The 14,875-nt window shown below is 37.3% G+C and overlaps 1 protein-coding gene and 1 non-coding gene across 12 annotated transcripts in view; both read right to left on the bottom strand.

Moving 5' to 3' along the window:
* ITSN2 (intersectin 2) overlaps positions 1-14,875 on the bottom strand; it is a 158,389-nt gene that overhangs the window by 56,679 nt on the left and 86,835 nt on the right. For 8 of the 11 annotated variants that reach the window (XR_010123127.1, XM_063648897.1, XM_054476542.2 and 5 more), the window contains 4 exons: positions 11,891-12,066; positions 10,790-10,887; positions 1,775-1,956; positions 1,320-1,464 (listed from right to left, as the gene is read on the bottom strand). Coding sequence is in view for 10 of the 11 variants with exons in the window: in XM_063648897.1 (XP_063504967.1) it covers positions 1,320-1,464; positions 1,775-1,956; positions 10,790-10,887; positions 11,891-12,066 (601 nt within the window). In the remaining variant the exon portion in view is untranslated. The remainder of the gene's footprint in view (positions 1-1,319; positions 1,465-1,774; positions 1,957-10,789; positions 10,888-11,890; positions 12,067-14,875) is intronic. The other 3 variants (XM_063648900.1, XM_054476545.2, XM_054476548.2) reach the window with 1 other exon arrangement.
* LOC129030984 (small Cajal body-specific RNA 21) lies at positions 13,724-13,851 on the bottom strand. Its single transcript, XR_008500873.1, has one exon. It is a non-coding gene; the product is annotated as a small Cajal body-specific RNA 21 (non-coding RNA).

Raw genomic sequence — 14,875 nt, 5'->3', positions numbered from 1 at the left:
CCCCTACACACCTTGTAGATATCTTTAATACAGCATTTCTCATGCTTTACAGTTATTTATATGTCTGTCATGTTCATTAGATTATGATCTACTGAATGGTGAGTTTCTGGTTTTAAAAAATTTTTTTAGAGACAAGGGCTCACTCTATTGCCCAGGCTGGAGTACAGTGGTATGATCGTAATTAATTGTGCCTCAAACTACTGGTTTTAAGTGATCCTTCCACCTCAACCTCCCAAGTAGCTAGTACTACAGGCATATGCCACTATGCTCGGCTAATCTTTAAATTTTTTGTAGAGATGGGGTCTTGCTATATTGCCCAGGTTGATCTCAAACTCCTGGCCTCAAGCAATCCTCCCATCTCGGACTCCCAAAGAGCTGGGATTATAGGCACTGAGTCACTGTGCCTGGTGTCAACGTCAGGTATTTTTTGACTTATTTTTTCCTTAAATTTCTAGCACACAATAAAATGCCTGGAACCTATGGCCATGGCATTTTTTGAGTGAAGGTGAAATCTGGAGGACTTTGGACTTTATTCTGATGAAGTCTGCAATTTTAAAAAATAATGTTAATGTAATCCTATTGCAATAGTTATATCTAAATCAGAGGCTAAATATGTGTTAAAAAGTTCTAACATTCCCAAATAACTTTAAGAAAAAAAAACAAAAAACAAACAAAAAAAACCCCTCAAGCCCAAGTCTCTTATCTTTTTATTATAATAACTACCAAATCAAGAACAATATATCATGAGACTTGTAAAAATAACATTTTGAGCTTAGAAACCTTAGCTGCTAGCAACTTGATATTATGGAAAAGAATTGTTGAGAAACCTAGGCCGGGCGCAGTGGCTCACACCTGTAATCCCAGCACTTTGGGAAGCCAAGGCAGGTGGATCACCTGAGGTCAGGAGTTCGAGACCAGCCTGGCTAACATGGTGAAACCCCGTCTCTACTAAAAATACAAAAATTAGTCAGGCATGGTGGCAGGCGCCTGTAATCCCAGCTGCTCGAGAGGCTGAGGCAGGAGAATCGCTTCAACCAGGGAGCCGGAGGTTGCAGTGAGCCGAGATTGTGCCATTGCACTCCAGCCTGGGCAACAGAGTGAGGCTCTGTCTCAAAACAAAACAAAACAAAAAAAAAGTGTTGAGAAACCTCTAAGCAATAGTCATTTCTTCAACTTCACATGTGAATAAGAAAGAAACTGAATGCTACAAACTCTGGTTAAATGAGTGAATGGTCCTTTGTACATAATTTTCATTCTGTATTATATGAATCAGGAGCAAATTCAAAGAATAAAGCCCACAAAAATAACAGACAACATACCTGTCCATGAATAGGTGACACAGACCCAGGGGACACAGTTCGAGTGAAGGCTGATTTTTTCTGCCATGATGTATTTACAGTTAGGTTTGAAAAAGATACATTTTGATAATCAGTCACTGATGCTGGTTGATTTGAAGAAAGTGGTCTGCAAATATAACACTTTGATATAAATATACTTAATTGTTTAGAACTTAATGAGGTACTACCAATTTATCAACTTATATATTATATACACTATGCTTACACACAATTTGTGGGAAAAGAAATAATTATTAACAAACTACTGACCCATGTTTTCACTTACTAAATTTCGGTATTAAATCTGGAACAAAAAGTACTCTTGAAGAGTACAACCCGGATTACACTATGATGAAGTAGTAGGCTGACACCACTATATATTAGGTATTTACACATTTGCAGAACTATATAAACTTTACTGTTAGCTAAAAACTTACTCAGAGGAAGTTGAGGTAGCAGATAAAGAAACTGTAGGAGGAAGTAAGGCCTTCTTTGGAGATACAGCTTTTTCATTTTCACTTGATGGCATTTTTTCTACATAATTGCATGGAAACCAGCCAAAATGTCCTTGAAAACTACCATAAAGCCAACCAGGTTCTCCTACGGTTTTTTCATCAACCTATGGAAATAAAAAGAAGGATTAACAGTGCTTAGAAATTCACACATTTACAATGGAAAGAGACGAAAACTATTGTATAGTGTTCTCATTTTCAGAATTAAGCCCATCTAACTAAATAGCTAAGGCATTTTCTACAAATTAACAGCTACTATTTCCAGTGATTGGCAAGTTGTCTTTTTAAATTTTAATTTTATCCAAGTTACATGAAAATATTTTACAAAGACAAATAGCATTATATATGGCTAATGAGGGAAAACAACCCTCCCCTGTCTCATGGCTCCTTATGCCCTGATTTTCACTCCTAACCTGCCATTCTTCCTGGTTTCTTCTATATCACCATTTATATTTCTGAATAACATATTTATACTGCTTTTTCTTGAATTTTTTCAATTTTAGACATTACTGGCTTTTGGCTATGGGAAATGAAGATGGACCTCTCTTTCATTGCAGCCTCTTACTCTACCAATACTGTTATATCTTAATCTTTATTTAAATTTATTTAATGTTTATAATATTATGATTATGTTTAAATATTTCACATCTGAGTCATGCAGCATGCTGCTGATTAAATTTCCTTTTTTGTAAACTTTTTATTTTCCTATAATCATTACTTTTTTTGTTTTTGGCTTAGTTTTTTCTGTTCCTGTTACATAGTTTTTTGAACTCTCTAACAGAACAATAAGATCTTCTCTGAATACTATTTTCCAACTGGTAAACATGTCAGGTGATTTATCAATTTCATTTCTTCTCCCAGACATTTTCATCCTACAGTGTGACATCCTCCATCCTCACAGTGTTTCTCCCTCTGCTTCTTGGTCCTTGTTCCTTAAACACTGAGGACAGCCTCAAGTTTCATCACTGGCTTTCTTTCCTCATTCTATACCCTTCCTGAATAGGCCCACTTACTCCTATAGTTTGATCAGTCCTCTGTGCAATAATGAATCCAAAAGCTATGATCTCAGTGCTGACTTCTTCCCGAAGCGACATGCCTATACTTTCAACTACTTGCAAGATATCTTCAAGTGGATGTCCCATGGGAACTTCCAAGTCAAGTTTAAAACTGAACTTTTCTCCTCCATCCCCTCCTTCTCCTAAATTCCTCTATTATTCACACCACCAAAAATTTAGTCATTCTAAATAAAAAATCTTTGGCTCTTACCTCTTTTACACTTCCACATCCAAACTACTGAATTTGTCATTAAAGACTCTTCTAATTTGTCAACCCACCCTCACTGCCCTACTTCAGGCTTTTTTTCATTTCACACTTAAGATTATCATGATTTTTACTCATCCTTCAAGATTCTAACTTCCCCCAACCCAAGCCAGAGTTATCTCATATACAACTGTCATAATTAGCATTATATACATTATATATACATAATGACAATTATGTAGCTAATACATAAGTATATGTACTTACTACAGATAAATTATTTATATGTAAATAATGACTTATTTACATATCTCTCGTCCATTTGTCCGTGAGCTTTATTGATCCCCACTGTCTAGCACAGTAGAAATCACTTAACTCACTGAATAAATGAATATGGTAGCTGTGTCTCGTTCTCCAATCCATTTTCCATACCTTTCTAAAACACAGACTTGACAGTGTTATATATCTATTAAAATCATGTTGAATCCATTCATATTTTTAAAAACTGCTTTCTGAGATATCATTAATATAAATTTCATGTTTAAGGTGTTAAATTTGATGTTTTGACATATGTATATACCTGTGAAAAATCACCACAATCAAGATAGCAAACATTTCCATCACCCCCAAAAGTTTCCTCTTGTTCCACCATAAGTCCTCCAGCTTGCTTCTCCCCATGACCTTCCCTGCCATCTCTATGAAAACACTGGCCTGTTTTCTGTCCTATATATTACATTTTCTAAAATTGTATATAAATAAAATCATACTATATGTATCCTTTTTGTCTGCCTTTTTCCACTCAAGGCATCCATACAGTAAGAACAGTTTGTTCTTTTTTTATTGCTAAGTAATATTATATCATATGAATACACCACAATTTGTTTATCCTTTCAAATGTTGGTAGACATTTAAGTTTTTTCTAGTTTTTGGCTATTACAAATAAAGCTGCTATGAACATTTGTCTTCATATGAACATATGTTTTCAATTCTCTTGTGTAAATACCTAAGAGTGGAATGGCTGAGTCACATGGTAGGTACATGTTTTAACTTTTTTGTTTTTAACAATGGCTTATGGAGATATAATTCACATTCCATATAATCCTTCCATTTACAGTACACAATTAAATGGATTTTAGAATATTCAAAGAGTTACAGAATCATTACCACAATAAATTACAGAACTGTTTTCCTCAAAAAGAAACACTAGGCTGGGCGCGGTGGCTCATGCCTGTAATCTCAGCACTTTGCAAGGCCGAGGGGGGCAGATCACCTGAGGTCGGGAGTTTGAGACCAGCCTGACCAACATGGAAAAACCCTGTCTCTACTAAAAATACAAAATTAGCCAGGCATGGTGGCGCATGCCTGTGGTCCCAGCTACTCAGGAGGCAGAGGCAGGAGAATCGCTTGAACCAGGAAGGTGGAGGTTGCAGTGAGCCGAGATCATGCCATTGCACTCCAGCCTGGGCAACAAGAGCGAAACTCTGTCTCAAAAAAAAAAAAAAAAAAGAAAGAAACACTATTTATTAGATTCTTTATCATAACTAAGAAACTAAAAAACTTTGAGTAACCCAAAGTTGTTAAGATTTTCTGTTTTCTTCTAGAAATTCTACAGTTATAGGTTCACATTTTACATTACATTTTATCTATTTTGAGTTAATCTGTGTATATGTTGCAAGGAACAAATTGAAATTCATTTTTTGCATATGAATATCCATTGTTCCAATACCATTTGCTGAAAAGACTGTTCTTTTTCCACTGAGTTGCTTTTGCACTTCTGTCAAAAATCTGTTGTTTATACACACATACACACACACGTAACATGAATCTATTTACCTACTGTTCCATTGATCTATTTTCCTGTCTAGATGCTAATATCACAACTGTTTTGACTGCTGTAACTTTTATAATAAGCCTTAAATTCAGGTACTAAAAGATTTCCAACTTTGTTCCTTTTCAAAGTTGTTTTGCTTTTGAATCATCTCATCATTTGTTACAAAAAAAAAAAAAAAAGCCTGCTGAGATTTTTGTTGTTGTTGTTGTTGTTGTTGTTGTAGAGATGAGGTCTTGCTTTGCTGCCCAGGTTGATCTCGAACTCCTGGTCTCACGCAATCCTCCCATTTTGGTCTCCCAAAGTGTTGGGGTTACAGGTGTGGATCACAGCACCTGGCTGCCTGTTAAAGTTTTGATTTAAATTGCTTTGAGTCTGTGTAAGAATTTGAGAAGAACTGACTTATCTTTTTCTAAAAAATTTGTTTACACAGGACTTAAGAGAAGAATTGACTTCTTATCAATACTGAATCTTCCAATCCATGAACACTATATATCTTTCCATTTATTTCGGACTTCAATTTTTCTCAATAAAACTTTGTAATTTTCAATAAACAGGTCTTGCAAATGTTTTATCAGTTTTATCTGTATTTCATATTTTTATGCAATTGTAAATGGTATTTTAAATTTCAATTTCTGAATAGTCATCCTTTCTATACAGAACTACAACTGATTCTGTTATATTGATCTTGTATTCTGCAACCTTGCTAAACTCATTTAAATAGTTCTAGTAGCTTAATAGATTCTATGGGACTTTTTACATAGATTATCATGTCTTCTGCAAATCAATACAGTCTGTCTTCTCCTTTTCCAATCTTGATGCCTTTTACTCTATGGTAAGCCACTTTAGACCCATTAGGATTTTTCTCCTAACAGATGTTGTCTCTCTAGTTTAAAGCTCTTAAAAGTTCAAACTTCTTGGTGCAGAATTTGAATACTCTGAAATTACAGTTTCTTTGTCAGGTTTCAACTTACCTTTCTAGCTTCATCTCTTACCATTTGTTCGATATTCTAGGCAAATGGTTATATGACATTCTTTAAAAACAACTGGTACATGCAAGCCTCAATGTTTTATTTAAGGTATTCTCTTCTGCCCAGAATATTACACGGTTTAGAAGAAACACTACAGACTTGAGAGTTAAAAGAACCACATTTCGGTCTTAGCCATGCTACCCGGTTATCCTTCGTTAAGATAATGAATGCTATCTAGTGTGCTTTGTCATCTACAAATTTGGGGGGAAATACCTGTGCTGCCCTCTTCTAGGGTATCTTTCAGAATTAAATTGAGTATATTTATGAAGGCACTTTGGAAACTGTAAAGCACTAAGCAAATATAAGGCATAATCCTTCAAGGCCTTCCTCCATCCTATCCTTGGGAAAAATGTTCCCCAATTCTATTTGGTTGTTTTTCCTTCATTCTCTGGGTTCCCACAGTACTTACTCATATAAATTAGTATTGACATTTATCATGTTATATTTTGTACAGTAATACACATTTCTGTTTTTTTCCTAGACTGTGGTCTCCTTATTCATTTTTGTATGTCACCAGAGGCACATGGTTACAAACTCAACAAATGTTAACTTGAATAGATTATTCTAAATTTGATTAACAACGGACTTAAAGCTTAATTAATAATAAATGGATTATTAGGGCAACTTCATTTATGTTTATGGTAAATAATTCTCATTTTAATGTTATATGTCTGGCTATTTATTACATCATGAATGAAATATTTAGAAAATTCCTAAACCAGAGCTACTATGGTTAAACTGTATGATGTCACAGTAATGTAACAGTTCTAAAATAGTCAGAACGAAAGGAAACACTTATGAAATATTATCCTGTAAATCTAGTTTAAGACTAAGAATAGCTAAGCCTGCCAGGCACAGTGGTTCATGCCTGTAATCACAGCACTTTGGGAAGCCAAGGTAAGAGGGTTGCTTGAGGCCAGGAGTTTGAGACAAGCCTAGGCAACATAGTGAGACTCCATCTCTACAAAAAAAAAAAAAAATTAGCCAGGTGTGGTGGTGTGTGCCTGCAGTCTCCACTACTCAAGAGGTTGAGGTGGGAGGATGGCGTGAGCTCGGGTGGTCGAGGCTGTAGTGAGCTGTGATCGCGCCACTGCACTCCAGCCTGGGTAACAGATTGAGACCCGGTTTCAAAAATAAATAAATAAATAAAATAAAATAGCTAAGCCAGAGCAATATAAATGCAGACAAGAATACAATAAACCCTGAGGAATTATACAAACCAAAGTATTTCAATGCTGCAAAACGCTCAGCATTGTACCTGATTTAAATGTATGGTCTTGGACATGGATGAAGCTGAAAACCATCATTCCCAGCAAACTAACACAGAAACAGAAAACCAAACACCGCATGTTCTCACTCACAAGTGGGAGCTGAACAATGACAACACATGGACACAGGGAGGGGAACATCACACAGCGGGACCTGTCAGGAGGTGGGGGGCTAGGGGAGGAATAGCATTAGGAGAAATACCTAACGTAGATGACAGGTTGATGGGTACAGCAAACCACCATGGCACATGTATACCTATGTAACAAACCTGCACGTTCTGCACATGTATCCCAGAACTTAAAGTATATAAAAAAAAAAGTATGGTCTTAAGGAAAGGAATCACCGTAAGCTATGAGTATTGGCTATATATAGGTACACATACGTACATACATACATACATACACACACACACATTTACCACATTTACTTACATGCCCTTCCTACTTTCCTTTCTACCTCCCTTCACTGACTGACTTGACTGGCTGGCTGACTTTTGAGACAGGGTCTTACTCTGTCACCCAGGCTAGAGTGCAGTGGTGCAATCACAGCTCACTGTAGCCTTGACCTCCTGGGCTCAAGTGATTCTGCCACCTCAGTCTCCAGAGCAGGTGGGACTACAGGTGCACACCACCAAGCCCCGCTAATTTTTTTTTACTTTTTGTAGAAACAGGGTCTTCCTATGTTGCCCAGGCTGGTCTCTAACTCCAGTACCTACGTGATACTCCTGCCTCGGCCTCTCAAAGTGCTGGGATTACAGGTGTGCACCTGCACCTGGCCAAAAGCTTTTAAAAGTATTAATTTCTGTAACACTTTTTCCTAGTGTTTTCAACCCAATCAAGAAGAAAAATCTCATTCATTTATTCTGTAGTTAGGCCAAGTTGTTTTAGTAAGAGGTCAATTTTAATCTCTTTCACATCTGTCATTTATAGTTGTAATTAATTTTTAGTTGTCAATTTACATACTGAGTTAAACTGAACATTTTACATAAATTCTCACAGGCCTAGCAAAACTACTTATTACTTCTTCTTAACTACTTCTTAATTAATGCTAGCAAAATAGCATTAACAGATTAGAAGGCTAGAAAAACATTTCAACTTGTCATTGAAAATGTGGCCAAGACTCAGTGGAATTTCTAATCCTTTTCACTTTCAATGAAACCTCCGGTAACACCCTCATCCATTAAGTTGATCAGACCTTGCCTCCTATCTTACCAGGAATTTGGAAGCCCTGGGACCTGACTTCATCTTCTACTTCAGCAAAATTTACTTATAATCTCTCCCACCCTTTCTTCCTGCCCTCTAATCACAAAGGAAAAGGTATTCAATCCTTCTACCACTCTCTTCCAGGGCTCCAGATTCTAGCCTTCTAGACTTTTCAAGAATCTTCCTCATCTCCATCTATTAGTCAGAACAGGGAGGTTTGACAAGGAACATGAAGTGCCTTCCTGATGCTGTATGTTCTACACACTGATCTGAGGGGGGCTTCACAGATATACAGATGTGTACACATTCTTTGAGCTGTATACTTACAGTTGTACACTTTGCTATATATAAATACTTTAATAAGAAAAAACAATCTTTATCAGTATTTATTTATACTCTTTCCATTATCATTAACCTGCTTCCTCTCTGCAGATCCTTTCTATTATTATTTAAACTTGTTCAAGCTTCAGCCAACTTTAAAAAAAAAAAAACTTCCCTCAACCCACATTTCTCATTATTTACTACCTTCTCTCCTTCTCCCTTTCAAAGCCAAGCTCATTCACTGTCTCCTCTTCCTCTCTTCCAATTTATTCCAACTCACTGAAATCTGGCTTCTCGCTCTACTAGTCCACTTAACTGATACTGCTGTCCTCAAGGTTAACAACATCTGTGCTATTGCTAATCTAATAATTTTTTTAGTCCTTGTTTTATCTCACTTGCAGATCACTCTTCTCAAAGTTCCCTAACATTAAACTCTCCTGGTTTTTTTTTTTTTCCTACTTCTAGTCACTCCTTTTAAGGCTCCACTTCCTCTAATAATTCCTTCAGTGTCCATGTTTCTCAGGAACTGCATCCTCAATCCTCTTCTCTCTCACGTTACTACTCCCCTGGATGAGCTCCATTACTCTCATGTCTTCCATCACCGTCACATCACACTGGCGACATCCAGATTTACATTCTCAGCCCAGACCGCTGCCTGACATCTCTCTAGGTACCTCTGGAGATCCAACTACTACTGCCTGGACATCTGAAACTCATACAAAACTGAACTCATAATTCTACTTATATATGCCCCCTCTGATTTTTCCTCTTAGGAAATGACACCATCTTTAACCAATTTGTTCAAATCAGGCAACTCATGACTGACAGTAGTAACTCATGACTAATTCTTTATGTTAACGATTCAGCAGAGTACACGAGCACCCAAGACACACAGCTAACTTTATGTTTCTGTTGTCACTGCCACCAGAATGGCTCTCTGACCATGGGAGAGGTCTGTGCTAAAGCTGGTAGCAGTCTACAACCTTTTCCTTACCTTCCTTCCTTTACTGCTTTAGGTTGTCACGCTTTTTCATTAGACTACAAGCGTGTTAAGAGCAGAGATGTCTTATTCACTAAATCCCTAGTCTAACATAGTCAGCCCTCAAAAAAATTTGTTGAAATAAAAAATATAACCAAAAATATAAGTAAACTCTTGACCAAACACGCCCAGAGATAGGTTGTATCTCTTCATCCAGACATTACCATCAACAACAAGGAGAGGAGGAATGGTAGGAACAGCAGACAGTGGACTTGGGCTGGTTGTAGAAGAAACCTCTCCCCCTGCTCGGGCACAGCTCCGGCACTACTAACAGCGGCAATGGCAAGAGAGGAATGTGTGTTTGGGGTTTATCTTGGGTGCTAGAGTTTTGGTAAATTTTTTTACCTAGTATCATTAAACATTTGCCACCTAACTGATAAATCACACTAACTGGTGACAGTGCAGGGGGAGCGGGGGAAACAGGCACTGGCTAGATACTCTGGTTAATATTACTTTAACAAGAAGAAAACAGAAGCAGAGACTAAAATCCAAGTTTGTGTGCTTCTAAAGCCTGTACTCTTTCCATTATGTCCTACTGGCTCTATCAAACACTATTCCTGGGATCTTCTCTTATTCATCTATTTTATATGGATTGTGATAATATAATAAAGACTTTTGTTCCAAGGAACAAATTGCCTGTATCCAGTTAGGGCTGTGGAATCTAACTCCTTCAATTCTTTTAACAGTTGCTGTATGGCACAGTAGAAACAACGCTGGATTTGGAAATAAAAAAACACATACCTGCATCCCATTCTGGCACTGCAATGCTGACAGTTACAACTTGTGTGAGTTTAAGCTTCCTTGGCTAGAACTTAGTAACTGTCCTATGCAGCTCTGAAGTATGTTGTAAAGTCCAAATGAGGTAATGTTTAAGAAATATTTTACAAAGGTAAATATATGAAATTAATGGTCAACATTACTACAGAAACTAATATATTACAACGTATTTAGGTTATTAATGATAAAAAAAAAAAAGACTTCATTTCCTACCTGAATTATATCCCCAGAATTAAAACTCATCTCATCATGGTTCCTTGCTTCAAAGGGGTATAATGCTCTATAATTCACCAAAACACTAGCTGTCTCACCTAAAGAGAAGACAATTGTCATTATTTGCAACTTACATGTATACATATCTTTGCTATGACTCAATAAAGAGCTCTAAAACCTAAAAGAAAAAATCGAGCACCAAATAGTACAATGAAAATCCACTTGATACAGACTTGTTAGGATTTCAGTATCTTGACTAGTCATCTAATAAAAAAGCAAACAAGGATGCTCATCTTAAGTAAGGTAGGAGGCAGAAAAACAAAGAGATGACTTGCAGGATGAAGCACACACATGGGTGGAAAGGAAAGTGCAGGAGTGGGGGCCAGGCTGAGCTGTACAAAGTGGAAGGAGACCAAGCAAAGAGAGGCTTGGTTTGATCTGTGGAGGTCTGAATATAACAGGGAAGAAAAGGACAAAAAGGGGGGGTCTCAAAAGAGAAGATTAGCAAGTTAACAGGGATGGCTGAAGAAAAATCTATAGATCTATCAGAATGGTTCTAAAAGGAAAATAGTGGAAGAATACACAAATATACTGAATTTGATAAGAATAAAATTGTTTACTTTGTTCATCTTTAGAATAAATGCTTTAACTTATAAAATTTCAACACACTGTATCATTAATAATGATTCAAAGGGTTTATGTATCTAAAAGAGATACAATACTACTAAAAGTATTGTAGAAATGGACTGAGGTGTATCAAAATTTTACTGTTGTTTCATTAAAATAAATAGCTTAGTTATAGTGGTTGAATAAAATATTTAAAACTATTTTACTTCAATTATGAAAACCACATCAGAGTCTTTTCACAATCAGTAGTAACTATCTTCTTTTCTCCTGCTGTGCTAAGATTTCTACTACTGTGTTAAGATTTCAGTCTGTTTTAATACGCCTACAGGCTTTTAATCCAAGTTTAATTTATAAAAAGGTTTTTTGACTCTACAATTAGTATCTTTCTAATTTTCTTCCCTTTTTTTGTGTCTTATCAGGTCATTTTTTTCTTGTTGCTTTTGTTCTACTGTCTCAAAGTATCCTTATCCTTACGTTTTTTCTCCTCAGCTTTCAAAGTATCCTTATCCTTACGTTGTTTCTCCTCAGCTTTCCGTTCCTCTTCTTGAATTTTTTCTTGTGTTTTTTCTTCCTGGAGTCGCTTTTGTTTTTCTTCTTCTTCCTTTCTAAGATTTTCTTTCCATAAGTTTTCTTTTCCTTGCTTTGCTTTCCTTTACATAAAAGAAAAAGAGTTTGCATAATGTCCTAGAAATTTTTTACACTAAATAAAAACATACTATAAGATCTGGTTCCTGTCAAGGTGAAGAACTAGCAATGTAGTATTAGTACAGGGGTGGGGAGAAACTGCTGAGATCAGAGGTGAAAGGAAAACAAATCAATCAATCAAGAAAAGCTTTGGAAGCTTTGGATTGATTAGTGGATGCACTGGGGTATATGACTGACAATTTCCCACACCCAAAAATTCCCTCCTGCTAACCAACCTCCAAACTCAAGAAAAAAAGAAAAAGGTTGAAATGGAACCATTTAGCAAATAAATCTAAAAATTACATCTAAGTTTCCTTCCTTTCTCTCCAGATACTTGACAAGAACTGTCTTCCAGCTGTTATTCTCACTGTCCTGTCTAATCTTTGTTTCAGGGGTTTAGTCGTTGTTGCTGTGGAAATAGGAAATGCTTCTAGAAAAATAACCTACTTTCTTTTTTTTAAGAGAGAGGGTCTTACTCTATGGCCCAGGCTAGAGTACAGTGGTTCAATCACAGGTCACTGCAGTCTGGATCTCCTGGGCTCAAGTGATCCTCCTGCCTCAGCCTCCAAAGTAGCTAGTACTACAGGCACATGCCACTATACCTAGCCAACTTTTTAATTTCTTTTTTGTAGAGACAGGGTCTTGCTATGTTGCCCAGTCTGGTCTGGAACTCCTGGCCTCAAGTAATCTTCCCTCCTTGGCCTCCAAAGTGCTGAGATTACAGGCATGAGCCACTGCGCCCAGTCTACTTTTTATATTGTTACTTCAAAAAGTCTTTTTTGTTTGCTTAGATAATAGAGCATTTCTCCTCTCTAGGTCCACGTGCTTTGGTAAACATTTCAATGAAATCTAACACAGCTACAGTTTGGTTTCCAGCCAGTCAAGGTGATCTGTGATCAATTATTTTAGTATTAGAACTCATGCATCTTATAGTTCTCCTTTGCATGTATTTTCACAACCTTACTCAGAGGTAGAGCTGCCACCACTAAATTTAGCACCTTCTCCAAGACTCAGCACTATCAGGGCAGTGAAGACTATAGCTGGATACATTCCTGAGATTTGTCAGCATATATACCCTTCCAAAGTGGGAACCTTGGCATAATTCCACATCTTTATTCCTTAATTCCTGAAGGAATCTCGAAATCCTGGATAATTCAAAATATTGTAGGCCCTTAGTCATCAATGCTTTCTCCTTATCTCCCAACTGTTTCAGACTTCATACTGCTGGTTCACTAGCCCATTTACTAGATTCCTTCCAACACTTTCCAAACCTCCTTCATCCTCTATCATGTCATAGAACGCTTCCTCTGGCAACTTTCATAACTGACTTCTGGTTCTTCTGTGAGGAAAATGCTTCTCTTGCAGTCCTCACTTAATTTCAACTAATAACCCCTTTCTCAGTTCCTCTGTAACTTTCCAGGACACTTTTCCAAGCCTAGTAATTAATATTTAATTCGCTTTCATTTGAATTTTTATGGCATTATAAATATCACTATCAGAGTACTTAGCACATATTTAGCACAACAAAAAAACCAGAGGGCTCATTAAATTAAAATTTTCTATATTTTTTTTAGCTCTTCATTCTTTCCATCAACTCCTTCTGCCAGGTTATCATGGCCACATAAATATGAGACTAGGACAACCTGGATAAGTCTCCTTGCTTAATTTAAGGAAAGGATGTCAGGCCCCTCTACTCTAGGTTTACTGATGGGTGGTACTTGGCTGAGCTCACCCTGCAGGAAACCATGCCAGAATTCTGGTAAACTTTATGTAAGAGTTGGTAGTTGAGAAACTGGTCCAGGGCCACAGGATGCCTCAGAAGCTGGGCAAAGGGCAAAGAGGCCACATCTAAAATGTGAAAACCTATTACCAATACCTTGGGGAAAAGAAGGGAATATACCTGGGCAAATGGCCAATCAAACCAAGATGTGGTACTAAGACCCAGCTTCAGACTGAGTAGGTCCTATATGTACTTCTGCTCTCTTTGATTTCTCTTCTCTACTACCTAAGATAATGTGCAAGGATGATGAATGAAATTAAACGCATATAACTAGTATAATCTTTTGGCCTGAAAGGAATTGTGAACACGATGAAGAAAGATTAAGGTAACTGCATATGTCAATAGAAAGTTCTGACATAAGGATTAGCTGTGGAACCACTGCACAGCTCCCTTATGTAATTAAGTGGCACAAGTTAAGCAGTAAATAAGAGCTATAAGAGCTACTTGGTTTGAACTTTACTTTCTCTACTTCTATATTATTCTATTATCTCGTTAGGAGGCCAAAAAAACAGGGGTCTAGATCACCAGGTGCAGTGGCTCATGCCTGTAATCCCAGCACTTTAGAAGGCCAAGGCGGGCAGATCGCTTGAGCCCAGGAGTTTGAGACCGGCCTGGACAACACAGAGAGGCCTCACCCCTATTAAAATTCAAAAAAAATTAGCAGGGAGTGGTGGTGCATGCCTATATTCCCAGCTACTCAGTGGGAGCTTAGGTGGGAGGATTGCTTGAGCCCAGGAGGTTGAGGCTGCAGTGATCCCTGATCATGCCACTGCAATCCGGCCTGGGTGACAGAGCAAGGACCCTGTCTCAAAATAAAGAAATGGGGGTCTAGGAGTAAACAATATTACAGTTATTTGTTTAACTGTCTGAATCTCCTATTAGAATTATGAGGAGTAATCCAAAGTCTACCAGCATCACAGCTGACAACAGCCACTCAAAAAAATGTGTTGGAGGTGGCTACTTTGAAACCATTAAGAATAGAGGCATGCTAAATG

This window comes from Pongo pygmaeus, chromosome 12 (assembly GCF_028885625.2).
Source record: "Pongo pygmaeus isolate AG05252 chromosome 12, NHGRI_mPonPyg2-v2.0_pri, whole genome shotgun sequence".
Lineage (NCBI taxonomy): Eukaryota > Metazoa > Chordata > Mammalia > Primates > Hominidae > Pongo > Pongo pygmaeus.
The sequence above is the reverse complement of the archived record's forward strand: the minus strand, read 5'-3'. Positions and strand labels throughout refer to the sequence as shown.